At 49.0% G+C, this 18,242-nt stretch overlaps 1 protein-coding gene across 22 annotated transcripts in view; it reads right to left on the minus strand.

The window, feature by feature from the left end:
* The window catches only part of DOCK9 (dedicator of cytokinesis 9), a 291,193-nt gene that overhangs the window by 28,305 nt on the left and 244,646 nt on the right, over positions 1-18,242 (minus strand). For 11 of the 22 annotated variants that reach the window (XM_047756468.1, XM_047756461.1, XM_047756467.1 and 8 more), the window contains 8 exons: positions 17,006-17,121; positions 10,143-10,280; positions 9,850-10,032; positions 8,266-8,379; positions 7,933-8,148; positions 6,171-6,228; positions 5,204-5,281; positions 3,554-3,660 (listed from right to left, as the gene is read on the minus strand). In XM_047756468.1, the coding sequence (XP_047612424.1) occupies positions 3,554-3,660; positions 5,204-5,281; positions 6,171-6,228; positions 7,933-8,148; positions 8,266-8,379; positions 9,850-10,032; positions 10,143-10,280; positions 17,006-17,121 (1,010 nt within the window). The remainder of the gene's footprint in view (positions 1-3,553; positions 3,661-5,203; positions 5,282-6,170; positions 6,229-7,932; positions 8,149-8,265; positions 8,380-9,849; positions 10,033-10,142; positions 10,281-17,005; positions 17,122-18,242) is intronic. The other 11 variants (XM_047756477.1, XM_047756474.1, XM_047756464.1 and 8 more) reach the window with 1 other exon arrangement.

The following is an 18,242-nucleotide window of genomic DNA, read 5'->3' on the forward strand; positions in this document are numbered from 1 at the left end:
GGGTGGGGGTGCTTGCTCGATCCTGCTTCCCCATCCCTGTGCCAGGATTGAGCTCACCCCTAGAGCCCACCGCCCAGGCAGGTGACCCCGTGTGTAGTTTCTCTCTCCCCCTCCCTTGGCCCACAGGTCAAGGGTGGCAACCCAGCTGTGACTAACCTCCAGGGTCTTGTTGGTTTCCCTAAAGCCTGAACAAACCTGTCAAATATCCCTTTGTTAGACGTTCTTCAACTTGCAAGTGTGCTCTTTCCTGCCAGGACTCTGATTGTGAGGGATAATGAGGGAGGGCTCTCAAAATGACACGGGTGGGAACTGTAGTGACAGGATGCAGGGCACGGTTGCCGGAGCCAGGACCTCCAGGGGATGCCAAAGGGAGCTTTGGGGGGTGATGAAAATATTCTATATTTTGACCATGGTGGCAGTTACAAGATAGTGTGCTTTTGTCAAAAACTCATCACGGTATGCACATAAAACAGGTGAATTTTCAAAGTTAGACTTCAATCAATCTGCTTTAAAAAATGACATGGGCTGTATGAAATTTTGACATCACAGGGGACTCAGAATTTTTCAATCTACATAGGTCCAACCTGTGAAACAAAATGTAAACAGGAATGAGACGTTTCTCTTTAGTCAAAAGCAGCTGGGAGGGAGTCTGCTCTTTAGATCAGAGTCAGGAAGATAAACTGCCACCAATAAAAACTCAGCTGAGGCCTCCTGCCAGGAGAACTGTGCATTTTTTGGCAGCGCCTCTAAAATCATGTTAGGAGAGCATCCTAGGCATTTAAATATATCTAATAATGCAGATTAAAAGGGCAATGATTTTTTATTAAGCTGTTGTTCTACACCTGTTCTCATCAACTTTGCCCAAACTCCTTCTCTGGCAGAGATATTCGACTTTCTCTTTTTCTTGAAACATCTTTAGCGCCAAAGCAAAAACTGCATGTGGCATTTCTGCTTTTGTGGCTTCTGGAACATGTTAATTTTCTCCCTCCCACTAGCGTCAATCTGAAATGTGTGGGCCTTGCTTGGGATTTTACAACCCCCCGTGTCACACCCTCATCACCGCAGATCATCATGGACTATGGACCTGGTTAAAGATTGACCAACTTTATACGCTTCAAGGACAAGGTGGAAACGCCACGTGCTGGAAACTGCAGATAAAGTTATCCCCGCCACATGTTTCCTTATTACTCAGACGGGTGCCACTGCCAGACTTCCCCCATCACGCCTGCCCTCGATTTCACAGGCTCGCTCCCTAGGCTGTAGAGACGGTTCTAGCGTATTCCTTAATCCGACGAGCAAACATGAACTTCATTTGATCATCCCCGAGTACGGGTTACTGAGGCCTGTTTACTTTCCAGTCTTTGGCGATGTTGCTGGCATTGCTGTATTCCTTATTGAATTCTAAACAAAGCTCTGTGCTCTGGAGGGCTGACTGGGTGGCGGGGGACAAGAATGGCTTCTCCAGGGAGACACTGACTGCAAGCTGCTTCTCAGGCTGTAACCCAGTCAAAACTCTTCTGGAAGTGATGCGTTCAAAGCCAAGAGCACGCGGGCCTGGCTGCCTCAGGGACAGGCCTCCACTTCAAGTGAAAGATAAAAAAACTACTATCGGTCCAGGCATCTCAAGGTGGAGAGACAGCTGAACTATTGACACCACGTAATAACCAACTGGCTTTTTCCCCTCAGGATAATTAGAAAGCTTTATGCATTTTGGTTAAAATTATTGTAGTATGTAAATGTGAAATCACTCAGTATCTTATCCCACTTTCTCATGTTGGCTTTTTGTTTGTTTGTTTTGCTTGTTTTTGTCTTTTTGCCATTTCTTGGGCCCCTCTCATGGCATATGGAGGTTCCCAGGCTAGGGGTCGAATCGGAGCTGTAGCCACCGGCCTACGCCAGAGCCACAGCAACGCGGGATCCGAGCTGCGTCTGCGACCTACACCACAGCTCACGGCAACGCCGGATCGTTAACCCACTGAGCAAGGGCAGGGATCGAACCCGCCACCTCAGGGTGCCTAGTTGGATTCATTAATCACTGCACCACGATGGGAACTCCCTCATGGTTGGCTTTTAATTGAGACAGTCATCTGAAGACTAGACTGTTTTTGACAGTGGTTCTTAAGCCTCTGGGGCTTAATGTCCCTTTATATAGCATAAAAACCATTGAGAATTCTTTAAAAATGGCTGAGAACTTTTATGTATATGGGTGTTACCTCTCAATATTTACAATATTAGGAATGGAAAATAAAAAAAGATTTCTTAATAATAATAAACCTATTGCATGTTAATGAAAATAACACATTAATGAAAAAAAGAACATTTTCCAAAAAAAAAAAAAAAAACTAAGGAGAAGACATTGTTTTACATTCTTGCAAGGCTGATGTCTGATTTTGTAGGCGATGCCTGGACTCCCATCTCTGCTTCTGCATGAACCCTCTTCAGTATGTTGCTTGGCATGCTGTAGCCAAACAAAAGCTAGTCTCACCCAGACATTCAGTTGGAAACCTAAGGCCCTCAAGGACTTTCTGAAAGGGTCTCAGGGACACCAGGGGTCCCAGGACCGCACTTTGAGAACTGCCTACTCACAGGTGGTCAGCCTCATGGAGGATGTTTTGTCACGGGCTCTGCCCCCTGGCAAGACCATGATCAGAAGTCATGATGTCACCTGCAGGACCTCTGCAGCATGAAAACAAGCATCACACGGGGAGAAGATGCTCACTCCCTTTTCCACGTGGAGAAACACACAACTCTGTGTTTCCTATAAAGACAGGCAGGACCAAAAGCTTTCTGTCGACTGTCCCCCTTTGCTCTGAGGTGAGGGGAGGCAGGCACACAGGAAACACGCTACTGCTAGACATTCATGGAAGAGGAAGTTCAGGGAACGCGTGCTGAAAACTGGCATTTGTTCAAATACCTGGCTTTATTCCAAAACTTTCTAGTTATAGAGAAGTGGCCCCAAGGTGACCCTGTCTAGGCAAGAAACATGCAAAAACTGCTACAATGATCTAAGGCCAAACCTTCAGGTCTCTGTGAGGGTGGGACAGGCTGGCCCTCCCTCCTCATGGTGGGCGACAGCACTCAGGTGCGGCAGGGAGCCGGCGCCCTGGACAGGCGCTGCCCTGCCCCCAGCTCGGTCTGGCCTCTCCTGGCCTTGCCGTGTCTGGGGACACTGGAGAGTTATCTTGCGTTGGAGACACTGATCTAACAGTCAGTTTAAACATCAATAAAACTCATGAACTGGAGAAATGAATGCTGGAAAGAGGGAGAAGCTTTATGGTCAAAATACCGGACCTTTCACTACACGTGTTCAAGCTCTTGGCCTCACTTCACTTAACCAGCGCTTCCAATTCTCTTTCCAGGGAAAAGGAGACGTTCCTGGAAAGGGAAACGGAGCTTTCGCTGCTCTGTCTCAGTGTCCCGGAGAACTCAATCTTAGAGCCAAGGGCACGCACAGTGGCTGCAGAGAGAAAACGCTCCTCGGGCGCCGGCAGGCGAAGGGCAGCCCCGGAGGCTCGTGGGAGCCCGGGCCTGGGGCCCGGGCGGTGGCACTCACCTCGTTGAAGTGGACGTCCTGCATGCCCACGTCTTCCATCATGGAGGCCTCCTCGTCTATGTTCGGGGTAATCACCCTGAAGGCTGTGCAGCCCTGTCTGAACACGCCTGCAGGCCAGAGAGCAGGGGAGAGGTCAGAGCTACCAACTGGAAAGGGGCCGAACCGTGAGGGTTCTTCCTGCCCGTTCGTTTGGGTTGAATGAGGTCACGGATGCCGAAATCTCCTGGGCCTCAGGCCAGCGTTCCCACAGGGAGCCTGGGGCCACTGTGTACGTCTCTTCATTCGTTCCTCATACTTAACTGCCCCCCGACTCTGTTTCTTTTTCTCGTCCCTTTTTATTTTTCACCCACCTTTATCAAAAATGTATTAATCCTTAAATAAATTGAAATAGGTACAGGATCGAATTAATGGCAAAATAATAACAACAGTAGTTTGCTTTGGTAAGATGATCATGCTCAGAAACCCAGAAAAGCAAAGCAGCCAAAGCCAATCAGAAAAGTACAGACTCAAAAATAACTGTCTCCTTCCAGCTGTCATCTGGCCCCCTCTGGCGGGGATAGCCCAGAACTCGCCCTTCTCCTGTGTGAAGCTGTCAATTAAATGTAACTTGAGGAGTTCCCGTTGTGGCTCAGCGGAAACGAATCTGGCTCGTGTCCATGAGGAGGCGGGTTTGATCCCTGGCCTCGCTCAGTGGGTTGGGGATCTGGCGTTGCCATGAGCTGTGTGGTGTAGGTCACAGATGCGGCTTGGATCCCAAGACGCTGTGGCTGTGGTGTAGGCCGGGCTCAACCCACAAAAAGGCAAAAAACCAAAAAAGCCCCAAAAAACAGATGTAACTCAACAGTGGTGGCCGTGAGCTGAGGAGCTGCCCTGCCTGAGGGCTGAGGAGAGGGCTTTGCTCCCACGGCTGAGGGGCAGGATGATGGCTCGGGGGTCTAGCGCTCCGATCCTCCGGGGAAGGGCCAGTGGCTGCTGCTGGGAGAGACACCCGGGGTGAGGACGGACTCCGTAAGCAGTAAGCGCCACGCGCGCCTTTCTCATCCTGGAGCCACCGGGGAAACTTTTGCGTCACTTGGACAATGTCGGCTGGACAAAAATGATCAAGTGAAGAAGGACTTGAGATGTCTCACTGCTCTATTAAGATCGCTATTTACCATAAAACAAAAGAGAAGCCAAAACTTGAACTGAGACCTCCCATGTTTTGGGAAAAAGAAGAACACAGAGAACTCTGAAGTCAAGTCTAAAAAGGGCAGCCCCGCAAGTCAGACTTTTCTGCTGCACAAGGTCAAGGCCTCCGGGCCATTCACGGCTTATCTAGCATCTCTGCCACTGTCCTGCCCTAGCCTTGCTCTTACTTCATGGAAACGAAGACTCCTCTATGGAAAGCATCACGCGGGGAGCTTGAGGACACATGAATGTACAAAAAGCAATGTTTTTGGCTACAGAGGACGTTTAAATATACAAGCGACTTGGGTGGAACAACCACAGCGGTGGCCAAGGTGTTTCCCTCCCCTCACCCAGGGGAGCAGACCGCCATCGAGCCGGAGAGGCGAGGACGGGGGGACGGAGAGTCAAGGCCATCCCAGCAGAAGTGAAAGAGAAACCCCACACCTCTGAGTGTCACAGGGACAGGGCCCGCCCTCGGCTCACCTCCCCGGCGCCTCCTCTGGCAGGTGCTGTGGCCGTGGGGGAGGAGGGGCGGCTCCGGCTGGAGGGCTAGGTCTGCTTCTAAACACGAGCACAGCGTCACCTGGCAGAAGGTCTCAGCAGGAAATCAGCACCCCCCTGACTTCTCTCCTCCAGGCTCTGCGTAGGACCAGCCTGGATTCCCTTACACTGCATTCAAAGAGCCGGCTGCACCACAACGATAGGAAGCCCCTGGCCTCGCACCCGGGACTTTGTGCCCCACCTTGGGCAGGTTCCTGTCGTAGCCGGATCTGGGGCGGCCGAGGGTCAGGACGCACGTGCACACTACAGGCTTTTCTAAAACCCCCGTGTTCTCAGCTTGGAAGTGGAAACGAGCAGCTGGTGTTTAACCAGAGGACCCGTGAGAGAACTCCTGGCCTCACGTGGGAACAAGCACTGAAGGTACAAGCGGGTGGCGCCACTCCCGCCCCTCCTCCTGTGGGGAGGCAAGGTCTGCAGCCAGCAAGCTGCCCCCCCCCCCACCCCGGGCGCACAAGGAGCCGCCTGGGCTGTGCTCCAGAAGATGCGGTCTGACGGCCTCCTGGGACAGCTGCCTTTTGATGGATAAACGGTTCCAGTGGGAATGATCTTAAAGGAAAATAAAATCTTTCCAGCTCAAGACTGGCTGGCCAGGGACTCCCAGATGCAAAGCTCATGAACTAATTTTGCAAGACGGAGTTATTAGCCAGAGGTTAATGACGACATGCCACCTACTTTAGCTGTGCATCTCTGCGGTGCCTACCAAGTCAGGCTGATGGCATGCCAGTGACTCAAACAGTGAATACAGGGTCTCTCTCCCTCCCTCCCTTACGCGCATGCACACACACGCACACCCCTTCTACCCCCGTATCTTTCTGAATGGCTCTCGCTTGCCTTTGCTGCTCTGTACAATTTTACAGATATTTCACAAAACAAAGGAATCATCCCTTACCTTTCCGTGTGAGATATTCTGCCACCAGGGCTGTGACATGGACATAGCACATCGCCGCCTGCAACAAAGGACACATGCTTCAGGACCACCACTTATAAAGTGCAGCATGATGGCTTTATGATGACAATAGGTACTTATATGACATCTCAAGGCATCAACTAGCGTTTCTTTTTCTTTTTAGGGCTACACCCACGGCCTATGGAAGCCCCCAACTAAGGGTCGAACGCAGGCCTTCACCGCAGCCACAGCAAAGCCAGATCCGAGACACATCTACGACCTATGCTGGTAAGCAATGCCAGATCCTTAACCCACTGAGCCAGGCCAGGGACAGAACCCGCATCCTCATGGGTACGATGTCAGGTTCTTAACCCGCTGAGCCACAGTGGGAACTACATCAACTAGTGTTTCTTATGGCTGACATCCTACCTTTTGACAACGTGGAACAGTTCACAGAAATTAAAATTTTGAAACTACAGAGGCCCATTTCTATATAGAATTATTAAATTTTAATATGAAAGATTTTTAAAAAGTGGCTTTTTTTTTTTTTTTACTATATCTAAAACTTCAGCATCCTTTTTCTTAAAGGGAAAAGAGGACCACTGAAGAAAAGGCATGTGCATCCCTAAAATCAGAGAGAACGGTTCAAAGTTCAGGGGCTCATATATTTTTCTCATGACCAAAAAAAGACAAAGTTGTAACTTTTCCTAAAAACAGAATTCAGAATGAAAACTATTATTTAATGTTAAGCGGATAGCACTATGAACAAAAGAAAAAATAAAAATAAATTCTTTTCACCAAATTGCCATGCTTTACAAAACATCAAAGATGTTAGAAATGAACCCGCTGTAAGGTCCCAGTGCCCGAGCCCCTGGTTCTTATCAGAAGGATAAAAAAATTACTACTACTAAGAATATGTAGTTCATTTTTATTATGGTTTACGCACAGTTTAGACTAAACTTACAGTCAAAAATGGACTGAATAATCAAGAGGTAAATAGTTAAATTTTCAAGTGCAGAACATAATTTTACCCGTTTGAGTAATTAGAGAGATTCAAAAGTAAAAGCGTGCTTCTTTGGTAGTACGGCTGATCACACTCAAGTGTCTCAGGCATAAACCTGAACAGAGTTTTCACGGGAACATGAAACTGAACGTGAACAGAACCTGCCCTTCAGTCTGCTGTCTTCCTTAATTTCCCATTTTACAGACGATGTCACTGAGACGCTGGCTCAATGTCAGAGTTGGTAAATGCCAGATCCAGGGTCCAGTCCATCTCAAGACGCACCCCACCCCACCCCACCTGCCATGGCTTACTGAACCCTCCAGCTCCGCACACATGGGGGCACTCTGACCTCTGCCACGTCCACGGACCACCTCCAAGGGGAAAAAGAGATGAACTGTCGCGACTCTGCTAACAGGAAAGTCTAATTTTATCATAAAATCATTGAATTTCAGATCTAGAGAGGAGTTCTGAGGCAGAAACGCAGTGCACCTGAGCTGGCAGGCAGCTCCTCCAGCAGGGATGTTTCCTGAGAGCTTTCAGACAATGCCCGTTGGTGACAGAGCTTTCTCCTTCCGGAGATCTAAGTTCTTAAAATGCCTAGAGGACTAGAGAGTAACTGGGGGCTCAGCACTGCCTAACGCAGCACATGTTTTTAATTGGCTCCTTTGAATCACTGGGAAATTTTTCTCAAAATGGGTTTTTCAGTGAATGGGACATAATTAGTTTTCTCCAAAGCCCAGACTGAAAGGCTGGCAAGGCTACCTCGGAGAGGTCCCCATTTTTGACGTGGATCCTGGCCATGCTGTCCAGCCAGGTCTTCCGGAGCTCGGGGGTGCTGGCGTAGGACTTGGCCAGGCTGTACTGGAGGTCCACCAGCATCTCGGGGTCATTCTCGTGCTCCTTCATCTGGGCCGTGGCCATCAGAACCGTGCGGATCCTCTTGGTCAAGTCCTTCACGTCCGAGGAGAAGGTGGTGTGCTGAAACGAGGGTGCAGCAGAGACACGGGCTTTAGCTGCGGGGCCCCCCGTCCCCGTTCCTATCAGAGGACAAGGCAGTCCTGGGGGTAACAGATAAAGCGGGCTGGGGCCACCCACCTTGATGAGCCTGTCGCTGTTGGCACAGTTGTTGATGATGGACAAGGACTGCTGGAATCTGGTTCCCCCGATGCCAACAACGTCTGCTATCAGCTGGCTGACGGAAATAATGACCTTGGGGACACACAAAATGAGCTAATCAATCCACCTTCATCGAGGCCCGGCTCCCGCCCTTGGGTAGGACGTGCACTCTGTCTAAGAACCACCCCAGAAGGTGCTCTGCTATCCTTGAGCCCTGTTTGTACATCCAAGTGCTCATCAGGAGAGTGCAGAGGAAAGAGAAGCAGATAAGCCTGTATCACCTGGATGGTTCCTTACCTATCACCTTCTCTAATGGAGAATGAGACCTTAATATTTACCTCGCTGTTTTTTGGCTTGAATTTATATGTATTAAATATTCAATAAGCGCACGGTCCTTTGCATTTTTAATTAAAACATGTACATATTAACTAGGCAATGGGAAGAGCTGTCTTCCTGGGGGGGGGTGCTATAAACAGCACCACCTTTACCTAGTTACTGAAGCTAAACCACGGCCCCTCCCCACACCACCCCCGTTCTGTCACCACACCCAGGTAAAGTCAACCACTAAGTACTGTCAACTCGATCCCCTCTTCCTTCTCGCCTCACCGTGCCTGGCCCAGGACACCGTCCTCTTTGGCGTAGATGTGGCCATGGTTTCCCCAAGGCGTCCCGAGCTAAGGTCTCCACTCCCTGCTCCATTCTCAGCACTGAGTCCAGGTGATCCCTCTGAACAAGCCACGATGCCTCCTCAACATGTTCTCACACATATTCTCAACTCCCTTTCTCATGGTGTATGTGTGGCCTGGGACAGGATAACCCCCAACCCCTGTTCACCCTTCCCATCCCCTGAGAAGCCCCCTAGTTCCTTCCCTGGTGCACCCAAGGTCCCCTGTTATGGCCCCGGGCACAAGGCACAAGGGTTTCAGGGTCTGTCTGTCCTCCAATACACGACACTCCGCGGGCACCAGGAGAGGGACCTGTTTTGTTTATGGCTGTATCCATGAATCCCGGCACGCACTGTGCAAACAGGAAATATCTGTTTTGAAAAAGGAGTAAGTATCGAGACGGAGAAGCCACTTCTACACGTATTTGTAGGAAAAGAGAGCCGACAAAATACATAAGACTCCTCAGTACCTGGCACGGTTTGCAAGGCAGAGAATTCGGGACCCCTTAACTCTGGAGCGATGTCAGGGCTAACAGCGGAAGGAAGTCATAAAGCACCCCTGGGCACCTGTGTCTCACGTCGGGGGTTTACTACGCGGCGTCTTCACACAGGTTCTATGTTAAACCCTGACTCAGTGGAACTTCAGTCAGTCCAATATTGATTCAATGGTTAAACGTCAATTCACCAACAGAAACACATGCTGGGCCCCACGCTGACGATGGGGAGGGTGAAATAAACTGAACCAGGAAGTGTGACTTTTGAATTTTCCACCCTGAGGCCACAAGGTTCAGCACCGACACCGCCTGACCTTGGGAAGCGTGACACTGAGCGTCCTCCCGCTGGGACGGTGTCCCGCAACGCACCCCGCGCACGCGCGCTGGAAGCTACGGCCCACGCACCTGCAGATGCGTCCGCACGAAGGACTTCTTCCCCGTGTAGTCGAAGTTGTTTCTCATCAGGAAGTAGAGCAGCTGGGAGGCCTCGGTCCGGATGGCGCTCAGCTTGGAGTTGCAGTACTTCAGGATCTCATAGCACAGGGCCGAGCACATGTCCGCCCGCCCCTCGTAGAAGGTTGAGGGAAACTGGAGGGAACAAACGGACCCAGAGAGGTTGGCGGTCCCTTCCACACAGGGCACCGTGTGGCCAGGGGAGAACGTGGGACAGTGACGGCCTCCCCGGTGCAACAACGTACCTTATAAATCAATGACCTTAAGGCGGTGAAGACGTTTTTTAAAGCCGTTTCGGACTGATGTTTTTGAAGGAAACACAGGTAGACGTCGAAGACTTTTTTCATGAGGGGATTATGCCCATGGTCGGCCAGGAGCTGGTTCTTAAAACACAGGAGGACAGCTCGGTCAGTGAGACACGCCAGACACGCGAACGGGTTGTCTGCAACGTTCAGCCTCAGAGGTTACATTTTCCAGGTACTGAGACGACTTATAATTTAAACGTGCCATGAGTCCTCTACGAAAGCACAGAAGTCTCCTGCAGTATAACAAAGCTTTCATAGGAGTTCATGTCATGGCTTCGTGGGTTAAGAATCCGACTAGTATCGGTGAGGATGCGGGTTTGCTCCCTGGACTTGCTTAGTGGGTTAAAGGATCTGGTGTTGCCTCGAGCTGCAGCACAGGTCACAGATGCGAGCTGTGCTGTGCCTGTGGCGTGGGCTGGCAGCTGCACCTCTGATTCAACCTCTGGCCTGGGAACTTCCATGTGAACACACCCACCCAACAAAGCTTATCAGAAGTTTATCAACAACAAAGGGTCGAAGAGGAGCTACAGGTGCAAGCCTATGCCACAGCCACGGCAACACTGGATCCTTAATTCACTGAGCAAAGCCAGGGATTGAACCTGCATCCTCATGGATACTTGTCGAGTTTTTAACCCACTGGGCCACAGTGGGAACTCCTTTATCAATAAATTTATGTTTTGAAGCATTTACATTTTTCGTATCAAAGAAAGGACCAATTATAATACTTTCCAGCAAACTGTAACGTGGTTTAAAGGACCACTGTTTCTCAGTATTGATTTTCTATTTATTTACTTATTTTTACTATCACCAGCAACTGATACAAGGCTTGTGACATCTCAGTTCCAATAGGGAAGTGCCATTACGGGTGCCAGCTAATTAGAGGGCTGAAAGAATACTGAAGTGAGGTGGATGACATAGGTCTGCCACCAGGGTGGGTCGTGTTTTCTCCCCCGAGGGCTGTTGGGCACCCCATTAGGCCACGCATCACCAGGTAGCCTGCCAAGGAGGAAATGCACAGGCTTCGGTCAGGCACAATTTCGCAGATGCACGGATTGGCACAGTTAAGCCAGCCCTCGCCGTTCTCACCTGTGGAACAGAGACCCTAAAGCTGAGCCTGCAAGGCCTCCGTGAAGACCTGAGTTCAAGTGGAGGGAGCATCTGATGCAGCCTCTGATCTAGTGCAGTAGGAGCAGCCAGCAGGACTTTAACACGTCATGGGTTTCACGTGACAAAGCCAGAGGGCCACCATTAATTCCTTTTCCTGTTCGCTAAGATTTCCTCCCGCCAGAAGCAAATTCACATCGATTAAACACTGTGTGAGCCTGGTTGGCTAAAACTCCCAACGATCGCTGAAAACACACAGTAGACAGAGATGTCACCCAGCTAGAGGTCAGCATGTAGCCAGTAAACGTGTGTGACACCAGAGAGCTGCGTGTTCAAATACAGACAGGCCTGCTGGAACACAGGTGTGTGTTTGGGACACTGTGTACATTTTGCACAAGGAGGCAAAAATGACTGTCATCAAAAAAGTCTCAAACCAATCTTACAATTTAGCCAAAGGAACAGAGAAGACATGTCCAAACAGCTCTGCCGTGTAGCAAATTATAGCTGGAGTAAGTTTCAGGACTCGCTTCATCTTAATGTTGGAGCACAAATTTTACTCAAGGAGTAAGTTTTGTTTTTTTAGGTCCAGTAGTCACAGGTGCATTCACAGCTGGTAGGACACCTGGAATCCACAGTGATCTTTCTATCGTGGAATACTGAGGGACAGTATTGAATTCCATCATGTGAAAGAAAAGCAATTTAATGAGCAGAAAATGTGACTTAATTAACTCAGTATGATAGAATTCTCCACCACAAGCAGCTGTTCACCAATTAGAAAAGAGAAAGAAAGATGGGCTGCTTGCAGGGCTTGGAGAACCGCCTGCATGGCCTGCTCTTTGTGAGCACTGCTCTTCCCAGGGCCCACAGCCCTTCCTGACCGTGGCTGGATTAAGGTTTGCGTAAATCTGGATGTGCCTTCATGTCCTCAGCACTCTCTGCTGGAGACAAGCAGGAGAGACGGTGTGTACAAAACTGCCAAGACCTCTGGTCCAAACTGGCCTGTCTCCAAGTTCTTACTACTGGAGTTAAATTTTCCATTCTTTTATTCTCTCTGGTCAAGGTTTTTGCTTCCCGTTTTCAGGATTTTAGTCTTCGTGGGTTTGGACGGCAGAATGTGCATGAAGAGTGGAGTAAAAACTCACACAAAATATGCATACTCCCCTATTTAAAGGGGTAAAGGACCTTCCACCCTGGACACACCCAGTTTACCAACTGCCTTATTTTCCCATCAATTTTCTTCTCTTTTTCTCATTAGAGAGTAGTATATACTAAACATAAAAAAAATTTGAACATTCAGAAAGGTCCCGGGGCGGGGCGGGGGCGGGGGGGGGGAGCAAAAAGAAAAGTCACTTCACTTTTCTGCTCACAGACAACCAGAGGGGACAGTGGAGTGTCTCATCTCCACCTTTATGTCCCTACAGACTCTGACTGAGGATGGGAGAATTTCACTGAGGAAATTAAATGAGACGTTAGAATAAGACGAAAGGCATGACTTAGTTCTAGCAGGAAGGTGGATCAGAGGTCATAAACAATTCCCAGGAATTGTCTGATGTGGATTCAAGTTTGACCGCCCTCACCCAGCCCCCCAAGGGAAGTGGGCCTCCCAGAGAATGAACACATCATGCCAGTGGTTTCTAAAGAGCCAGGAACAGGAGAGAAACAGACTGACACCTTGGGTACCAAAACCAGATCTCCGGAGCCACGTCACTCAAGGCAGCTGTCTCCTTTCCAGGCCTATGGCGTTTATGTTTACTTAGACACTGGTCATAAAACAGCCGACAGTCGGCTTTAGAGAAGAGATATTTCCACTGCAGAGGCTCACCAATCACCAGGGGGACTGAAAGCTCGCTGCCTGTGCAGACCAGGCTCGGGGCGGGAAGATTCCCGACTGGCCCCGTGTCCACGTGCCCCCCCCCCCCCCCCCCCGGCCGTCCAGGGCACTCCTTCAAGCCACGTGCTGCTTCTCACCTCGCAGTGCAAATCAGGAAAGGGCACTATGTGGAATCGGTGAAGATACACTTTCAGATTAAATGCGTGAACACATTAAAAATATCAACTATTCAAAGGCTGGCACTGGTTTGGCACTGTATTAGTAGACATTTTATTTATTATTTTTTTGTCTTTTTTGCTCTTTCTAGGGCTGCTCCTGAGGCATATGGAGGTTCCCAGGCTAGGGGGTGAATCGGAGCTGTAGCCGCCGGCCTACACCACAGTCACAACAACATAGGATCTGAGCCGCGTCTGCAACCTACACCACAGCTCACGGCAACGCCGGATCCTTTACCCACTGAGCAAGGCCAGGGATCGAACCCGCAACCTCATGGTTCCTAGTCGGATTCGTTAACCACTGCGCCACGACGGGAACTCCCCTAAACATTTTAAAATAGCCAGGGAAGAACCACATTTTCCTGCATGTGACTACTTTCATTTATAAAACACACCTTTTACGTATTAACTAACATACGTGAAAGTGCCACACAGGACTGGTATGTGGTAATTTTCTTTTTTTCTGCACAAGAGATCATTCAGCTACCTTGATAGTCACCCAGCTTAGCGTCTCTGTCCCCATCCCCCAACTTAGGGGAGAATGAGGGCTTCGACAGTCTTTGGGTCTCCCAACCTGTCTCGCCCTCAGTCTCCTCATCTGTAAAACAGGGATGAGAAGATCTGCTGGGCCGGGCTGTGGTGAGGCTTGACGCTTGAGGCACAGGAGCTACTCCATAAACGGCAGAAAGCTAATACAGTAATAAACCAGAATTCACGGCTTAAATCTTTTCAAGTTCATCCTCTCATTAAGAACGTAATTCCTTGATTGCCTTGGGCAACTTATTAGATGTGGTCAATTAAGATTCAATAACGATGGGGCTACATTTGCGGAAGAGATTTTTCTGCAAACAGGTCAGCTAACTCGATGCAGTAATTTAACTTTTCTGATATGCCCCAATTAAGGCCCCGGCTGAGTAAATGTTTGCACCGGAAGATCCCAGTGGCTGCTGTACAGTGGGCATCTTGGACCTGTGCATCTAGGTCAGGTAAGCCTCCAGCTTGGCACGATATCGTTTAATGCCTACCATCTGCCCATCTTCCCACCTTTTAGTGGGGGGAAGGTGCTGAGCAGTAAGCAGCAGAGATTTTTGCACATAGGCATGAGAATTTGACAGAGCTCGCCTCAGCTCCAAAATTCAGTCTTCTCTGTGGGCTTCATAAATCAGACCCTTTAGCACAGGACCAAGAAGATGTGACCACAGGGGGAAGTGCTTAGCGCAAAACTAGAGTCAACATCTGAGCTCCCTCTGCATGCCAGGCTCGGGGCAGGTGCTGTTGTTTACTTCCTATCAATCATGCACTCGGCGCAACTGCCACACTTGAAGTAAGGAAATCTGAGCTTGGAGCTGTCAAGGAGACCCGCCCAAGGCTTAACACTGGAAATGGTGGAGCTAGGATTTGGATCCCACGGCATCTCTGTTCCCGAGTGTCCAGAGTCTGGTCTGTATCAGCAAAGCGCTTCGCCCTTCTGAGGGTCATCTCACTTTAACTTACATCTGTCTTGGGAGGCAGATCCTATTTTTTCAGTCTTAAAAATGAGAAATTTTAGGTCTGGAGACATGAAGTGATTTTCCCAAAGACATTCAACAAACCATGTAACAATCAGTCTTCAATCAGAGAGCGTCAGGTGTTGTTCCCTCTTGAGTCAGAATCAATCGGGTGGCCAGACACCCGAGATCTGGGTACCTTGACCAATACTCTTCTATGACGTGAATCAAGCAATTGAAAGGAGGTTGAGTAGGAAATGCAGGCTCTTCAGTAAGGGAACTGTCACTATTCTCATGGTGCCGCCAAACCACACCTGCTGGGCAGCCCTGGAGCTGCCTGCTCACTTGCATGCTGGGGCCCAGGCAGGGAGTGGTCAGAAGCGTCCCCACTACTGTTCTGAACTACGGATGCACAGTTAGCACCGATACAGGTGTCCAGGGCAGATACGCATGCCATAAATTTCACTGCCTACTTACATACGAATTTTTTTTTTCTTTTTAGGATTGCTTCTGGGGGTTCCTGGGCTGGGCGCCAGGTCAGAACCGCAGCTGCTGGTCTACATCCCAGCCGCAGCAGTGCCAGATCGGAGCGGCACCTGTGACCTGTGCCACAGCTTGCAGAAAATGCTGGATCCTTACCCTGCTGAGTGAGGCCAAGGGGTTAAACCGGCATCCTCGCGGATACCAGTCAGATTCCGAACCCAGTGAACCACAACAGGACTTGCTACATAAGAATTTTTAACGAAAAACTGCCAAAAGAAACCAGAAAGAGGTTTGAAACATGGTTCTAGGAGAGCAGTGGTTCGCAGGCCATACTGTTCACATCTCACTCCCAGAGTTCGAGTCAGTTGGCCAGGACCTGAGAACCTGCATTTCTAATAAGCTTCAGGGCCTATAGCTGCCACTGGCCTGGGGACCACAGTTGAGAGCCACCAGAGGAAGGCTCCATGTAAGACGACACTGCTGCCCCATCCCCATTCTAAGTATCTGTATTTCCTCATCTCTCCACTAGGCTCCTGGTTAGGACATTTCCTGGGGACATGAATAGCAGGGCTGCTAAGAACAAAGGCAAATTCTAATAAAGCCATATGGTGTTAGGTAACTATTTTTACTTTGTCTAATGAAGAGATGCGCTTCACCAGAAGAGATGAGTAAAGCACAGGATGACTTTCCCACAGACTCCTGCAAAAATAATAAATACATACTGTTTCAATATTCACAGCCTATTAACCCTAATTCAGCTTCCCTGGAAACGGAAGTGTCATGCGGAAGAATGGGCAGGGTTAGGTTCCGAAAAACAAGAGTGTGGCTAAAGCGGCCATCTCCACCTACTTCAAGATTACTTGTTGAAACCTAAAAATCAGGCCAGAATCACCTTTTACCCTCTATACCTGAAATGTTTCTATCCTTTAACTAAGTAACTTAAAAAAAAAAAGAAAAAGAGGGGGAGTTCCTGTTGTGGTGCAGCGGAAATGAATCCGACTAGGAACCTTGGGGTTGCAGGTTCGATCTCTGGCCTTGCTCTGTGGGTTAAGAATCCGGCATTACCGTGAGCTGTGGTGTAGGTTGCAGATGCAGTTCGGATCTGGTGTTGCTGTGGCTGTGGTGTAGGCCGGCGGCTGTAGCTCTGATTCGACCTCTAGCCTGGGAACTTCCATGTGCCATGTGGGTGTGACCCTAAAAAAAAGACAAAGACCAAAAAAAAAAAAAAAAAAGGTGGATGTGTTTTACATACTTCTCCTCTACATGTAAACATCTCATTTTAATTGCTGCCACATTTGGATATCTTAAAGAGAGCAGAGGCAGAAATGGCTGGTTAAGTTCCTGTATTTATCACCCTCGAGGGCACAACAAAGCCACATTCCCTGGTCAATGCCTTCATCTGGCCAAGCTTTAAACGCCTCCAGAGACGGTGTCCACAGTTTGCAAGCAGGCGGCACACCTTGACCAGTTAAGCTGTATTAGATTTCAGGGAATTCAAGTCATTAACTGTGGAATGGTTTCATTAAGGGAATTTAAGGATTAATGGTCTCCTTACAGGGGCAAAAACAGTTGTTGCAGTAAAAAAAAACACAGTATAAGCAGTTCTTGCAGGTTCAGCTGATTAAACAGAAGGAATTTAAAAGAAGGTAAGGCTCTGACCGTGAACAGCCGTTCCATACAAACCTTAAACGCCAGTGTAAACAGAGAGAGCGTGTCCAGGGCCGTGAGGCACACCTCGGTGGCAATGTTGGCCTCAAGCAACGACTGGTGGAGAACATCTGCGTCCGAGTGGCCGTAGCCTGCACGAATCACAACACAAGGTCACTGCCAGTGGCCGCGGAAGAAAGGCTGGCAGACGCTAGAGTCACAGTCAACTTTTGATTATTTTCAGAAGGCTTCCTTCAGAGCCTTATCTCCCCGTTGGCCTTTTTTGTTGTTGTTTGGAGGGGAAGTGGGTACTGATAATGTTTCCATTCCATTTTAACTCTTTTTCAACTCTGGAAGGGGAGGAACAGCGGCAAATATTTTGTGTGCTTGCTATGTGCCAGCTGTAATTCTACGAACTTCACGCGTATCATCTCACTGAATCCCTCGATAGCCCTGTGAAGTGTGTACATCATCAAACCCTTTCTGCAGATAAGGAAATGGAGTGACAGAAAGGCTAAACAACTGGTCTTAAGTCACCGTTGGTAAACGGGGGGGGGGGGGGGGGGGGGGGGGGGGGGGGCTGGGACTGGTACCTGGGTCAGAGCCAGTCAATGGAGCTGCTTGGCTGAGCTGTGAGGATGGCGGGAGCAGTGAGGGAGGCTGAGATTTCAAAGCTCCTCAGACAGACAAAGGCAGCGGCTTAGCACAGGGAAAGAAAAGGAGCTGAGGGTCAGGGAATCCAGCTCAGCCCCTTGCTAGCTGTGTGACCTTGCGCAAGTCACCTGACCTCTCTATACCTCAGTTCCCTCATCTGTAGAATGGGGATAATAACAGTATCTTCCTCAAAGGCTTGTTGTGGGCATTAAATTCGTTCATCATGAAGCTCTTAGAAGGGTGCCTGGCACATAGTGAACGATGTATATGTCTTAAATCAATAACGTGAGAATCTGCTTTATCAGCTAGAATCACGAATGATAACCAAGAGTTGACTGCACTGCTAAGAGCATTCTACTTGCTTTAATAAAAAGCACAAAGCCACTACTTCTGAAAGAAATGTATAAGAAAAGGAAAGGACTTGAAGAGTCATAATTTAAATACAAGCTGCTGTCTTCTGTATGATGCTGTAAAATCAATTTAGTACTGATATAAATGTAGTTTGACGTACAATTTGAGATATTAAATCATGAAGTGGTATGCATTAGCAGAAATATGTACAGGGATGCAAAGATGTTACAGTATTGATCCAGATTACACAGACAGATGGCAATATAAT

Source organism: Phacochoerus africanus, chromosome 13 (genome assembly GCF_016906955.1).
Source record: "Phacochoerus africanus isolate WHEZ1 chromosome 13, ROS_Pafr_v1, whole genome shotgun sequence".
Classification (NCBI taxonomy): Eukaryota; Metazoa; Chordata; class Mammalia; order Artiodactyla; family Suidae; genus Phacochoerus; species Phacochoerus africanus.